At 40.6% G+C, this 12812-nt stretch overlaps 1 protein-coding gene across 15 annotated transcripts in view; it reads right to left on the bottom strand.

Annotated features, from left to right (window-relative positions):
• Positions 1-121: 121 nt before the first annotated feature.
• Positions 122-12812, bottom strand: part of APBB2 (amyloid beta precursor protein binding family B member 2) — a 190667-nt gene continuing 177976 nt past the window's right edge. For 13 of the 15 annotated variants that reach the window (XM_040594575.1, XM_040594547.1, XM_040594644.1 and 10 more), the window contains 6 exons: positions 9330-9444; positions 6741-6828; positions 5598-5681; positions 4979-5094; positions 4196-4375; positions 122-3573 (listed from right to left, as the gene is read on the bottom strand). In XM_040594575.1, coding sequence (XP_040450509.1) covers positions 3406-3573; positions 4196-4375; positions 4979-5094; positions 5598-5681; positions 6741-6828; positions 9330-9444 — 751 coding nt within the window. In that variant the 3' untranslated portion in view covers positions 122-3405. The remainder of the gene's footprint in view (positions 3574-4195; positions 4376-4978; positions 5095-5597; positions 5682-6740; positions 6829-9329; positions 9445-12812) is intronic. The other 2 variants (XM_040594567.1, XM_040594654.1) reach the window with 1 other exon arrangement.

The following is a 12812-nucleotide window of genomic DNA, read 5'->3' on the forward strand; positions in this document are numbered from 1 at the left end:
GTTTTTGTTATTCCTGTTTAACCACCCTGTACGTGGCCTCTGTAGCCTTACATCCTCCATACCCCCTTGCTCCCCTTCAAATGAAACAGTAAGCGGCTTAAATAAAACCTACAGCCAGCACTTCAGATTTCAAGAGAGAGGCTTTTATCTCATCATTGACTGTGAATATAAATCTCCTTGCTTCTGCAAGGAAGCATATTAATGACATGACTGACATGTGATACTTACCTCTAACTTACTACTTGCATTGAAAAAAAATGAAGAAATTAGCTTTGCTTTACATGATTTTTTCTACAGACTTCAATAAAAATGCGGCTACAAATAGTTACAAAGCCTGCCTTTTTTTAGGCAACCTATAGTATACAGAGTGGAGAATGTTACAACAGCACGTCCAGTAAAGACAATACATCAACATAATAATGCAGGATATTTCAGTAAAAATAGAATAAATAAAAATATTTTAAGCTGTATTTAACAGGTTAATTTAGAATATGGCATCAGACATACAAGGCATAGTGAACATGGCTGCCTGCCTACAGAACCACTAGGTATTATAAAAAAATGCATAGGTAACTGAGGGTCTGTGTAACATCAACTAAAATAGTGGCAGTTGCTCAAACACCCCCCCCCCCGCCCCCCCCATACATACTACATATTTTTTTTGGCCATGGTAAAAATGGTTTCATATATTAACAAAAGGTAACGGGCTTTGCAGTATTAGGCTCCAATTCTGCAAAACACCTGCACGTATATTTAATGTTTTGGAGAACAAGGGGCTCTACTGAAGCAAAAAGGCCACATACAGTCAGACCATTAAGCACACTACTTAAACACTTGCAAAATCAACAACATTGTGTTAACAGACACCGAACTCTTAAAACATAGAATGGCAAGTGACCTACGGCTTTTCAAACACCCTTCTATCTTCTCCTCAGCCCTCCCTGCAATTGCACACTTTGCCAGTGAAAGCTAACTATAAGTTCATAGCTTTGACAACACTGATACAGAAGAACCTTTACAGTGCTGTTTGCTAAGTGGTGTAGTAGTTTAAAGACAGTCTGGATCTCTTGGGGATAACAAGCACTACACAGATGCAACTACAAAATCTAATCAGACTTTCAAATTCACTGCTGTAGAACAGTTGCAAATCCCAAATCCTGGCATTTCCAGCTGAAACTTTAAAAAGACACTGTCAAAGTATTTTCTGTAATTTAAAACAAAAGTCAAAGTTCAAATCACTACCGTGATGACGAATAAGGAAACTTTTACCTCTTTAACTTCATGATCATACCTAAAGGTACATCGTTAGCCACCACATTTTGATAGCGATAGGAAGGGAGTTTTTACACTGCTCCTAGCAGACATCGCTGGGATCACTACCAGAAGCTGAACGAGCCTGTACGCAAGCAGCCATCTCCATGCTTTGCCACCTGGCTTCGTCCATGGCCAGTTTAAAACACTGGTACTGCTAAAAGGGGTGGGGTTGTTTGTGTCTCCCCCCCCTCCAGCTCTCCCTGCCTACTTGGCATAAGCAACTTGGCCTCCAGCTGCACAAGGATTAAACTGGTGCAAAGGGGGGTAGCAGGGGTATGACCCTTGGGAGGGGAAACTTGCTTCAGTGCCTGGGGGTGCAGAATTGGGGGTCATAAAGAGATCTGAGACAGGTGGGGGATCAGCTCCTTAAGAGGGTATTCGAAAGAGCTAAATTTAATCACAATAGTTGCATAGCGAGCCTTCACCTGACTCCTGCTCATACATCACACCGAGTTTCATGGGGTTTTTTCTGCAGTTTTCAAGGCAGAAATTTCTTGAATCATCATTCTTTTCCCCTCGTGTTCCTAAGTTGCTTTGCCCAGGTGTTGCCATTAATGTATTTAAACAAGGAAATAAAAAGATAACGGCTTGTTTATAAAAGTCCCTTGCATAGTAAGATAAAGAGTTCTTGTAATAACAACCTTGCCAATGTTCTTTTAAAATTATAGTATGAGCAGACTTGCAGACTTGGGAGACAGTTACAGTTTGGAACATATCTATAAATGGAGACAAAACATTTTTAATGCTAGTTAAAAATACATTTGATGTTCCATTTCCAAAATTTGCACCAACTTGCAGGTCTAGACAGAAGATGGTGAAGGGAGAGACTCCAGTTGCATAACTGCATTTGAAAATCAGCCTAAGGTACAATTTTAAGGGGCAATACTGGGCTGACTTTGCCAGGGTCTGCAGCAGTGTGTAAATCACAGCAATTTAGATGAAGCCTTTGGAGCAAAAGCATTGAAATCAAGTTGTACCACCTGAGGGACTATCTTGTTAGAAAACAACTCTCTTCTTACTTTGTCACGAGAGCACTAAAAGTAAATGAAATTTCATGGAATTCTGTAAATAACAAGAAACATGATTGTTCTTTTTGTAGCATGTTAAGCACTCAGCAACAAACTCTGAGGGGAAAGGGGAACTGTGCAACCAGATGCTGAACTGAACATTTCATCAAACACTTGTATGGAAAAGGTATGGAATATTTTAGTCTCTGTAAGAGTTGTAAGACAATAAAATTACTGGTTAGTTTTTTCTCACTCCTGATTGGCTTGAGCCCTGTGTGAAACAAATGGTATTTTGAATGAATTAATGACAGATTTAGGAGAATAAATTTAACAGCTAACAGTTGCATTTGTACATTTAAAGCTGAAAAGCTTCAGCGGATCACCCTGCAACTCAATTACTGAAAACACTTCTGGATTTTTCGGCATTGGTTTGGTATTACACACGATTCTTCTCTAAGACCATAATGTATAACCAGGAGATGAAATAATGACGCCGTGATTCAAAAGCATGTCAGGGAGATACTGAAGTGGTTGCTAGACCAATGCTGACAAACAATTTAAAACTAACAGGCGTAGTTCTGTAAAAAATAAAACTTGGTATTTAATCTACAGGAATTCAATGGTAGCTAATACTTGGTACCTACGCCAGTGTTGAAAACAAAGCAAAGTGCTGTAGGATTTAAGATTGGTTTGTTACAAATCCAGCTCAAGACGGTGAAACTATCAACTCAGGCATCATTCACTCCAAGGACTTTAGCATGAGTTCACTGGGAGGGACGTGGCCATATTCTTTTTTTGTGTGAGTTTAGGTAATGTTCATGTATTTACAATCAAACAGACCTTCCATTGCTCACGGTGTAACTCACTGATAGCAAAAAAATTATTCATGCTTCTTTTCATATCACACAATGGTGGCAAGAACAAGAGAACATGCTTGTCTAACATTGTTTCGGTAAGGGTAAATTCTCTGAAGACAAAGCATCAGCAATTTGAAGTGGAAGGCCAAACGTTGTCAGTTCATTTTCCTTAGTGTAGCTACTGTTATCCTCAGTTAAATGGTAGGAGAATCTTCTCTCTTATGCAGCTATGGCATCTCCGTGACTGGGCGTTTCTGTTTCAAAGTGTCAATGAGGGACAACACTCCTCTTTTTACGTTAGTTGTAACTCTTCTAGTCACCGAGTCTGCAGGAGGTGGGGGCGGTCGAACTTTCTGTGAAGGAGGTCTGGCTACTAAGCACTTCTGATACCGCAGCTGCAACAAGGCAAAAGCATTCTCCAATCCTTCCTGTATCCAATACTTTCACAGAGCATTTTAAATACAGTTTTAACCTCCCCATCATATATAGTCAAACCTCCATTTTGGCCATGACAAATAGCCCAGCTGAAGTTAATGGGACATTGGTCTCAATCTGTGGGCAGAAACTGTTCATTCATTAGCACACGACAGATACTAAATCTATATCATAGGAACAGGCCTTTGAAAACTGAAAAATAAGTTTTCTGGGTTTAGCTATTTTTGAACAGGGATTATTTTCACTACATCGTCACTGGATTGTATAACACGACTCTCAGCAGAATGTTTTTCCAGCATTAGATAACTTGTGTAGTGAAAGAAGAGATTTTAACTTACACAGATGTTGCAGAGGTTAGGAGGGAAGATGATTAAAGGGGTATTGTTCACTACATTGACATTTCAAACTTAAAAATGTTTGGGCTTTAACTGATTAAATATAGCAGAATCCCAATTCCTATTTGTATCTGTTCTGGGTTTTTTCTGTCTTGAAGTTAATATAATTGCAAATTCGGAAAGATGATTATTTATGAAGGCAGTGCAAAAAACTAAGAGGCATTAGATGCCTTTGAAGGTCACTTACCATACAAGCAGCCTGAACAGCTTCTGATACATTGCCTGCATTTGGTTCACACCAAAAAACGTGGCACTCAAAATGCTGGTTTCCTGTATCCATAATGAACGCAAACGTGTGAATGTCCTTGCCCACTCCCATGAAAGACAGGAACCGCACACGACACTCCACCATGATTTCCTCTTCATTCTGGTTAGGAATCAAGTGATTGATCATTACTGTTGGATATTCTGTGGAACTCTACTTTCAATTTTAAGTTGATTAAATGGGGGGCATGGGGGATGACACTGATACAATATTGTGGAATTCCATTCTATCTATATGCATATACCTCGTGTGCTCAGGCCTGGGCTGGATCTCCCCTTCTAGGCTGTCACCAGAAGACCAAGGCTTTAAGCATTAGAACTCAGCATATCGTGCATTTTAAAAACTTACTGCTCTTGGCTTCCATACCAAGAATAAGGTAAATACAGTTTAGAATTTAGGATTGCTACTTAAGAGCTTAACTTACAGTGTTTTAGGCTCAAAATTCCTAGAAAGGGTAACACTGAATTTGTGTTAGGTATGTAATGAATACTAATAGTAATTTAGATCTGAGAACATGCTTGAAATGGTAAATATAAAGCTAAAGCTGATACCTGCAATAAGAGCCTCTCCAGATTCTGGAAAGAAGTAAAATGCAAAATAAGCAATTCTAGTGTATATGAACTCTTTCTACTAGTGTTCCTGTGTTCCTGGTTTTCAACGCTCACGTTATGTTAAATGTGTTTTAAACAGGACAGTCTACCTTACCCTTTCACTGATGACTGTGACAGTAGCATCAGCAACATTCATAGTAACTGGCATCCAGTCTTCTTTGCTAGAGGAAGCCATTAGACTTTCAATGGCACTGTTCAGAGTATCCATTCCTAAAGGAGAAGAAAATGCAACAGTGAAAATGAAATACGTGAGTGTAAGTAGGCAGCAACAAGATTTTTAGTTTCACATAGCAGTACAGAAAACACATTGTTTTGGACTCATTAAAATTACTTTGATGATGGAAGGGAGGGTTGTGAAGTTGGGTGTTCTTCATCTGAAGAAAACAGAACAGGTGCCTCTAGCTTATTAAAACAGGATAGCACGTTGTTTAGCTGCTGCACCATTTCAGTTCTCCAGGGCCCTTCTCATTAGTAGCAGAGCTCATGTTCAGAGAAAGCAGTAGAAAGAAACTCCCGCTTTCTTGGCAGCTCCCAAAATACTCTAGTTGTAAAACACATTTTCAGAAGAGGCCCTGAATATTAGATGTCTTCATGCCTGACTGAAGTGCACGAGTCGTTACCCTTCAAAAATGATGCATTTACACTTGGCTAGCCAGAGTCCAGCCTGTAGAGTTTATGCAAGGTACTTCGGAAGTCACGTAAGTGTCACATACCCACAGGTTTAGCTACAGGTAGCATGCCCAGGTACTGGACGTGGAACTTCTGTACCAGCTCTGTCTTTGGTGTTGGGAAATCTACTGCATGGGAACAAAAATCAGCTTCTATCAACCAGCATTCACAGCAGAGAAAACCACTTTTATTTCATCAATAACATAAAACAGTTTACCCAGTAATTCTACTCCGAAAGTATCGTATCGATCAAAACAAATATTTACTTTTTCTGACAAGAACAATGCTCAGTAATTTCTAAAGGAATTAGGGATAAACTTTCATCACCTAATTCTTGACCTAAGCTAAGAATAAGGTAACGTTATATTGCTAGCATATTAAAAACCAGAAAATATAGATGAATGTGCCTCACAGACATCCAGACTGAAGTTTCACTACATAGCTACGTACAATCTGGAATCTGGTTTTAATACCATCCTTGTTAGTATGTTAAACACAGTCTATGAATAATCAATACTACTATCTGAGCAGACTGTTACACAAGTTGATTTATGGATTAGGAGTAAGATATTCAGTATAAGCTGGTGGATCTAGAAGCATATAATTTCCTATAAAGCTAACACAAAGTATGTTTGCGCTCCTGGAATACTTTCAAAATAGCAACAATTAAGCTATGCCTAATAAAGGCATGCAAAGGCAACTGTCTTCTTCCATGCAGCAGAGTGTGCAAAAGACCCTTAAGCTGGATAACAACCAGCTTGTACCCCTTGCCTTGGAAGTTGCTAGAACAGATGCCGAAATTGAGGAGTTCTCCTACAGCTCCTTTGAATCCAAGTGATTAACTGATGTATATTCTGTTCTTAAGGAAGATTTGGCCAATTTGTGCAGTCTCGTGTCAAGAGGTATTTTGAATTGAAAAGGACAGTATGTGCAAGTAGCCACAAATATGTAAAATTGCATTTGCAACATTTGTATTTCAAAATAAAGGAGGAAATGCACAAGTTGACATAAGTGAGCAGAACTCCATTTCTGTCAGCATAACCAATAGAATGTTTAATGTTTAAAAGACAGGATTACACTCCTGACTTCTCCACCCAACATGCTCCATTTTGGTCAAAAACAGCATCAGAAACAAAACACATCTAAACCAGGACCATCCCAAGGGTACTAGCTGTAGCACACAGTACCTTGCAGAGGAACATCAAGGGTGACATTTGTCCTCTCCTGCAATGAGCTGCAAGCCACAGCTTTAGCATTCTTCCGTTCAGCCATAATCTGAAGAAGATAGTGATAATATAGCTTTTTTTTTTTTTTCAAATACAGTGCAGTAGCAACTACAAGTATAAATCTACTCCTATTACAACCCTAGTTTCTGAAATCTGAAATAAGTCAGAAGCTACGTGACTAAACAGGTTATTCTTTTTAAATACAAATTTCATTTTCCTCCAGTTCATTCACCATTCCTTAACTACATAAAGAACTTGTGGAGGAAAAAAAACCCTAGTCATTTTTAGCAAAATTGCAGTGAGGAGTAATATAGGAAGAAATATAAATATTTAACACACAGAGAAGAGTGTTCATTATTCATGTTCCCCTCTTATCTATAATCTGCTCTGGATAATTTTTTGCTCTATTTTTATGTTTCTTCTGGAATTAAAATCCCATGCACAATACAACCTGTTCTTTCCTCAAAATGTGTAATATTAGCAAAAGAGGTAAAAAAAAAACCAAATCCACTTGAAAACAATCACTTTGGATGGTTATTTCCTATGCATATATGACTGAGAAGGGACCCAGGGAAGGTAACAAGGGTTTTCCAAAGCTCATACAGAAAGCATTGCTATCTGTTTCTTTATGCTATGACAGTTAAGCTATACAAGAAACTGGTGTTTCAGTGGATGACGCTTGGTCTGAAGATACTTCTAGCAAATTTCTCCTTTTTGTTTTGTATATTGAAAGTATCTTTTGTTACAGGGACACAAGATAATATTCCCCTCTGCAGATGAAAAATGATACGCACTAGCTTAGGAAGAATCTCTGGCTCAGCAAAAGAGGTCCAGTGTGTCAGCACATCCAAGAACCTCCCTGAATCCTGATTCCATCTACTGCTGAATTACAAAGGAACACACTCTACTTAACAACACTATCCTGTTTTATTCTGTGTTACTATTAGCTATGGTTTTAAATCCTTAGTTGCTCTCTTACCCAAAAGTAATGCCAGGAGTTTCATGTCACAGTTACATAATGTGACAGTCCCACTCTGTGATACCCATGTGTATAGCGACCATGGCATTTACTCGATGTTGACCTTACTGGACAAAAGCAGCTGTGTAGCAGGGCCTGCGTAGCTTGCTTTTTCCCTGCCAGACTTGTGGGAAACATCTGTGAGAACTGCAGGCTGGAGGAGGGACATAACAGGTCTAGGCTTCTTCAGCCAGCCACTGCTGCAGCTCCCGGTGTTAAGCTTCACCAAGCACAGCCTGCAGCTCCCTGGACAACCGGAGCAGCTTCCCACCACCTGCGTTTCCTCAGGCACCCAAGCCCAGCCAGACCTGCCAGGCTTTGCACAGTTGCTGGATTACCTTCTGCCTCTGCCTCAGGCAGAACTCCGCTGCCCAGAAGGTTACAGTAATGCACACTGTCTAACTGCTCACATTTGCATTAAACATCACAAGTTCAGTAGCCACATTTGCAGTGTTGCACAAATGAAAAAATTTTAGACTATACAACTGGCTACAAAAAGAATTCGACATCACCGATTCCATTCACTAATGTGAAGACAAAGCGTAAAAAGCAAATGACAGGCACACAATAAATAAGCAGAATTTTAGAACCTGAAGGTTTCCTAACTGGCTTTTCCAGAACAGCAGTGACTCACACAGAGGGATAAGTTGCGCAAGGGTAACTAATAAGGTTACTCACGCCCACAGCCCACTTTTCCTGTGGTGCAAACTGACATGTTTTAAGGAAAATCAAAATAAGCAGCGTAATATTTTTAAAAAGGGGGATGCAGCCTGAAATCCACCACGACTGAATAAAATAATAAAAGAAGAGTTTCAAGTAGATTGGTTTAACTGCCTCTCTGTAAAGTGTTTCAATTGGATTTGCCTGCTGTAAAGGATGTGCTGCCTTGCTACCACTGCATGAAATGACCATACAGAGGACAGTCATGAACTGATCATGCAAGGAAACCAAAGTTAATGACCAGGGAATGGTGGAAAATCTGTAAGGTAGAACGACTGGAAAGAACAGTCCTCTCCGGTATTGCAGACAACACTACCACACAAGCAGGAACTAAGACTTAGTATTTGTAACTAGAGTAGCTGAAAGCCACTAGTCTCCTTGATTATTACTTTTGTTTTTTTAACTGGGCAGAGTAACAGTAGCAACTGTTTTCCTGTCTGTCCTGCAGGATAACACCATTAAAAATTCCATTCAAATAAGTTTGGATTTATTTACGGAGTTTAACATCACCATTTATTATTAATTGAAGCTGTGTGTTCTTTTTCCACTTTGAACGTGCAGCTTTTTATTATTCAAGAAACCCTTCAGTCTCTATACACACTTGTCAAATCAAAAGCACGTATCATCCTCCTCAAATCTAAATGCTCACCCTCCCATTATTCCCATCCATTTGCATCCTTTCCTTTACAAATTCTCTACCCCATTTCTCACTGCCAGGGATATAAACTAAACTAATACTGCATACGGTTGCTGATTGTTTAGGCTCAGGGACCTCTAAACAGGTGAATGCAGCTGACTTCAAATCCACTTGCCTTCGAACAGATTTCGTGTAAACTTGTGGCGATGGCTTTTGCAGGGGTGTCACATCGAAACACATGACATTTCAGAATTCTTGTGTCTTTGTCTCTTGCCACATAAGCAAAGTCTCTGTGTAAACAAAATAAACTGACGCATTAGAAACAAGCAAAACAAATTAAGACATCAGAATCAGTTGTACCTCCAAAACAGCAAGGGCGACTTTAGTTTAACAGGTGTATGTCTCAGCTGCCAGAGGATAAAACACATGCCTTAGACAAAGCAGATCTACAAATCTAATAAACCACATACCCATGAAACACATACCTAAACTTTGGTGCTTAATCTATTTAATTAAAGAGGTCATTACAGTTTCCTAACCGTGGCAACTTATTGGAATTACAGGTTGTAAGTTCAGTGTCAGCTGCAAATACACAGTAAAATTTACTCAAATATTTTATTCAAGTGGGGAGAGAATTACAAATTAAGACAGAAAACACATGCAGCTCTTACATGCTAAAAAGACCTGAGAAATGGCGTATGAGATTCTAGTTATAGAAAAATCTTATTTCAAAGGACTGTATAAAGTGTTTAAAATATGCAGATAGTAATTAGAGATCTAGTTGCATAAGGGAGATGTGAACCTGCTGAGCTTTGCTCACACTAATTGGCCTAAATTTCTGACCTTATTTTTCCAAAAGTTAAATAAAGCTGGCCTACAAAAGAGATTTTTGTACTGTACTGCGCTGCTAGCCACTATGACATAGTACAGCTCTCTAGCGTTGGCGAAGGAAGTGCTGGGTTATGTTCACTTGTTCTCAGACTGTTTAAGAGTTGGAGCTCTTCCGAAAGTCGGAGTGGTACATACTGAGTCGGGAAGCAGCTGGCTTTGCCTGGCTTGCTATACCAGACCAGAGTTCTGCTCCTGGGTTTTGCACCTCTCTGCTTTTTCATGTCCTCCAAGCAACCACAGCCCAGTCCTACTTTGTGACCCTCCTGCTATCTCCAGATTTCTCTGGGACTTGGCACCCCTAGCAGAGCTATGCCAAGTAGCTAACTAGAATGAGACCAGAGAAGCGAAGCTGAAGCTCCCACCAGCCTCTTAGGCCTGAAGTCTCTCCTCAGTGTCTTTCCTCTTCACATGTAAAATAATTACCAGCAAGATTCTAACCGGTGAAGAGAGAGGAGGGAAATTCCTAACCCACAGGTTTTATATACAGGAATACTTCAGCTTATACTGAAGTCTGTAAACGTCCTGAGCAGGGTTTAATGTGCATGGATTGCCCGTTTCGTTGTTCATTGCAGATGCCCAGTGAACTGAAGAATTTTATAGTGAAGTTATCCAGGGAAAAACCAGACTGGGGCAAACGGAGAGCTGGACTCCCAGCTCTGTAGGAGATACAAACCTTGTTGTGCAGTTAAGGACCTTACTTGCATCTAATTCAGCAGCACTAGATACTGTCATTAATGACCCCTTGCAACTAAAGGGGCAGCTGCCCAGTCTGGGATGCTCAGTGACACCCGAGGGCTGCTCCTCTGTTTAACCATTTCGTAACTTGCAGCCTGATGACTAATACTTAACACACCGACACACACACAAAAAAAACCCCCAAACTACCAGGAGGTGAGATTTGGGAAGAATTCCACGTGCAGAAACACAGTGAAGCTGGAGGCACCTCTCCATCTCCACATCTGCATCCCCACATGCGACGGCATGTACCGGGGCACAATGGGGACAGGAGGCAGCACGTGGAGCGGGTTGCCACCTGAACCCTTCCTGCACGCAACAGCTGTCGCCGGCTGCAGCATTGCCCTGCCAGCACATGCAATGTTTCAAAAGCAAATTGAAGACTCCTAGCTGGACTCCAGTATGGCTCAGCTTTGGCCTCTGAAAAATCAGCAGCTGAGGGGAAAAAAATTTAAACCAAGCCCTTCATAAAACACCTTTGAGATTTTTGCCTTTTGAAGTAGTAAGCTTTCCACATTAGTGATGCTCCTGAAAGCAATAGAGCAGATATTTGGAAATGCTCAGGCTCACAGAAGTCCCACATACAATATCCTGAGCTCTGAAGAGACCTCGCCCGGTCTGAGGAATTTCCACACATCCCAAACATTTGGGATTTTTGTTTACATGTTTGGCTTTGGCTGCCATCTTTTAAATGCCCTGAGTTTCAGACTTCACATTTTTGAGTCTAAATGCCTTCCCTTACAAATATTTTAAGTGCAATATTAAAACATTATTCACTTAACAGACAGGGATTTACTACCATTAAGTAGTATCTTCATTAAGATTTCTCTCCCTCCCCCTCTTTACATGCAAGAAAAACTCACTGGCAGTGACAATCACTGCAGGATAGCAAAGATGCATAAACAAGCAGACTGCTGCACACACCTTATTACTGGATCAAGGTCATTCCTTCTGAGTGCAGACATCCCAGCTGAAACCTTTGTTTGCATTAAATTAAAATAACATTGAAAGCCATCTATGTGACCATTACATGGCTATTTATTACCTTTACAAGCATTTAGCTTAAATCGATACTATTCCTTTGAGGACTTGTAAACAAGTGATTTATGCATTCCTCTACAAGATGATCCTAGGAAGAGCATCCTGTGTTGTTCTGCCAAGTTACGCAGCACAGAAGCCTGTCTGAACAAACAGAAATCCACACAGCCCCAGGAGCACTGTACAATACCAGAATTTCTAATTATAAGGCTACCACCTTCATGGAGTTGCACAAACACAGAAGATAACTTGTCCCTTCTGCTAGTCATACAGCTATCTGTTAGAACCCTCTTTTATCATTAATAAAAACTAAGATGGGACAAAGCCACCAAAGCAAGTTATCAGGGCTCGGAGGACATGACAAGTTGCCAGCAAACCCCCTTTGTAACGGTGCAAGAAACTGGTCCAGCCTTTGACCCACAGCTCTGGCAGCACCCTGCCCTGGCAGACCACGACTGCCCCTACCGTGCTTTGCTGTAGGAGACGTAGGAGACGCATCAGGTGGGGCTTCTCCACTGTGCTGCCAAGTCCCTGACACATGGAAAACCCCTGAGGCCACATTACATCTTACCCTGTGGAGAGTTTATCTGAGACCCAAGGTCAGTTGCGAGGACTGGAGCAAGTGAAGGCAAGGCTGAAGCCTTAAGGGACTCTGTAAGATAATACTAAATGTGTTTTAGTCAGCACTTTATCTGCCAGTGCAGGTAGGACTCGGAGGACTGCAGAGAGAAAAATGAGCCAAACAAAATTGTGTTAAACTGAAAACTGAACTCTGTCAGGATCACAGATTTTGGTCATAAAAGAACACAACTCACAGTTACACCCTGTAAGTGGGAACACCTTAGATGACAGTATTTTCAACAGCATTTTAAAGGAAGAGAGGTGGACTGGGGCTGTCTGCTGAGCCTCATTGCTCTCACAAGTGTAAATTTACTTTTCTGATCAAAGGCAACCAGCGTGGAGGGCAGCATGGACATAAATGAGCTTGCACGCT

This window comes from Falco naumanni, chromosome 1, assembly GCF_017639655.2.
Source record: "Falco naumanni isolate bFalNau1 chromosome 1, bFalNau1.pat, whole genome shotgun sequence".
NCBI lineage: Eukaryota > Metazoa > Chordata > Aves > Falconiformes > Falconidae > Falco > Falco naumanni.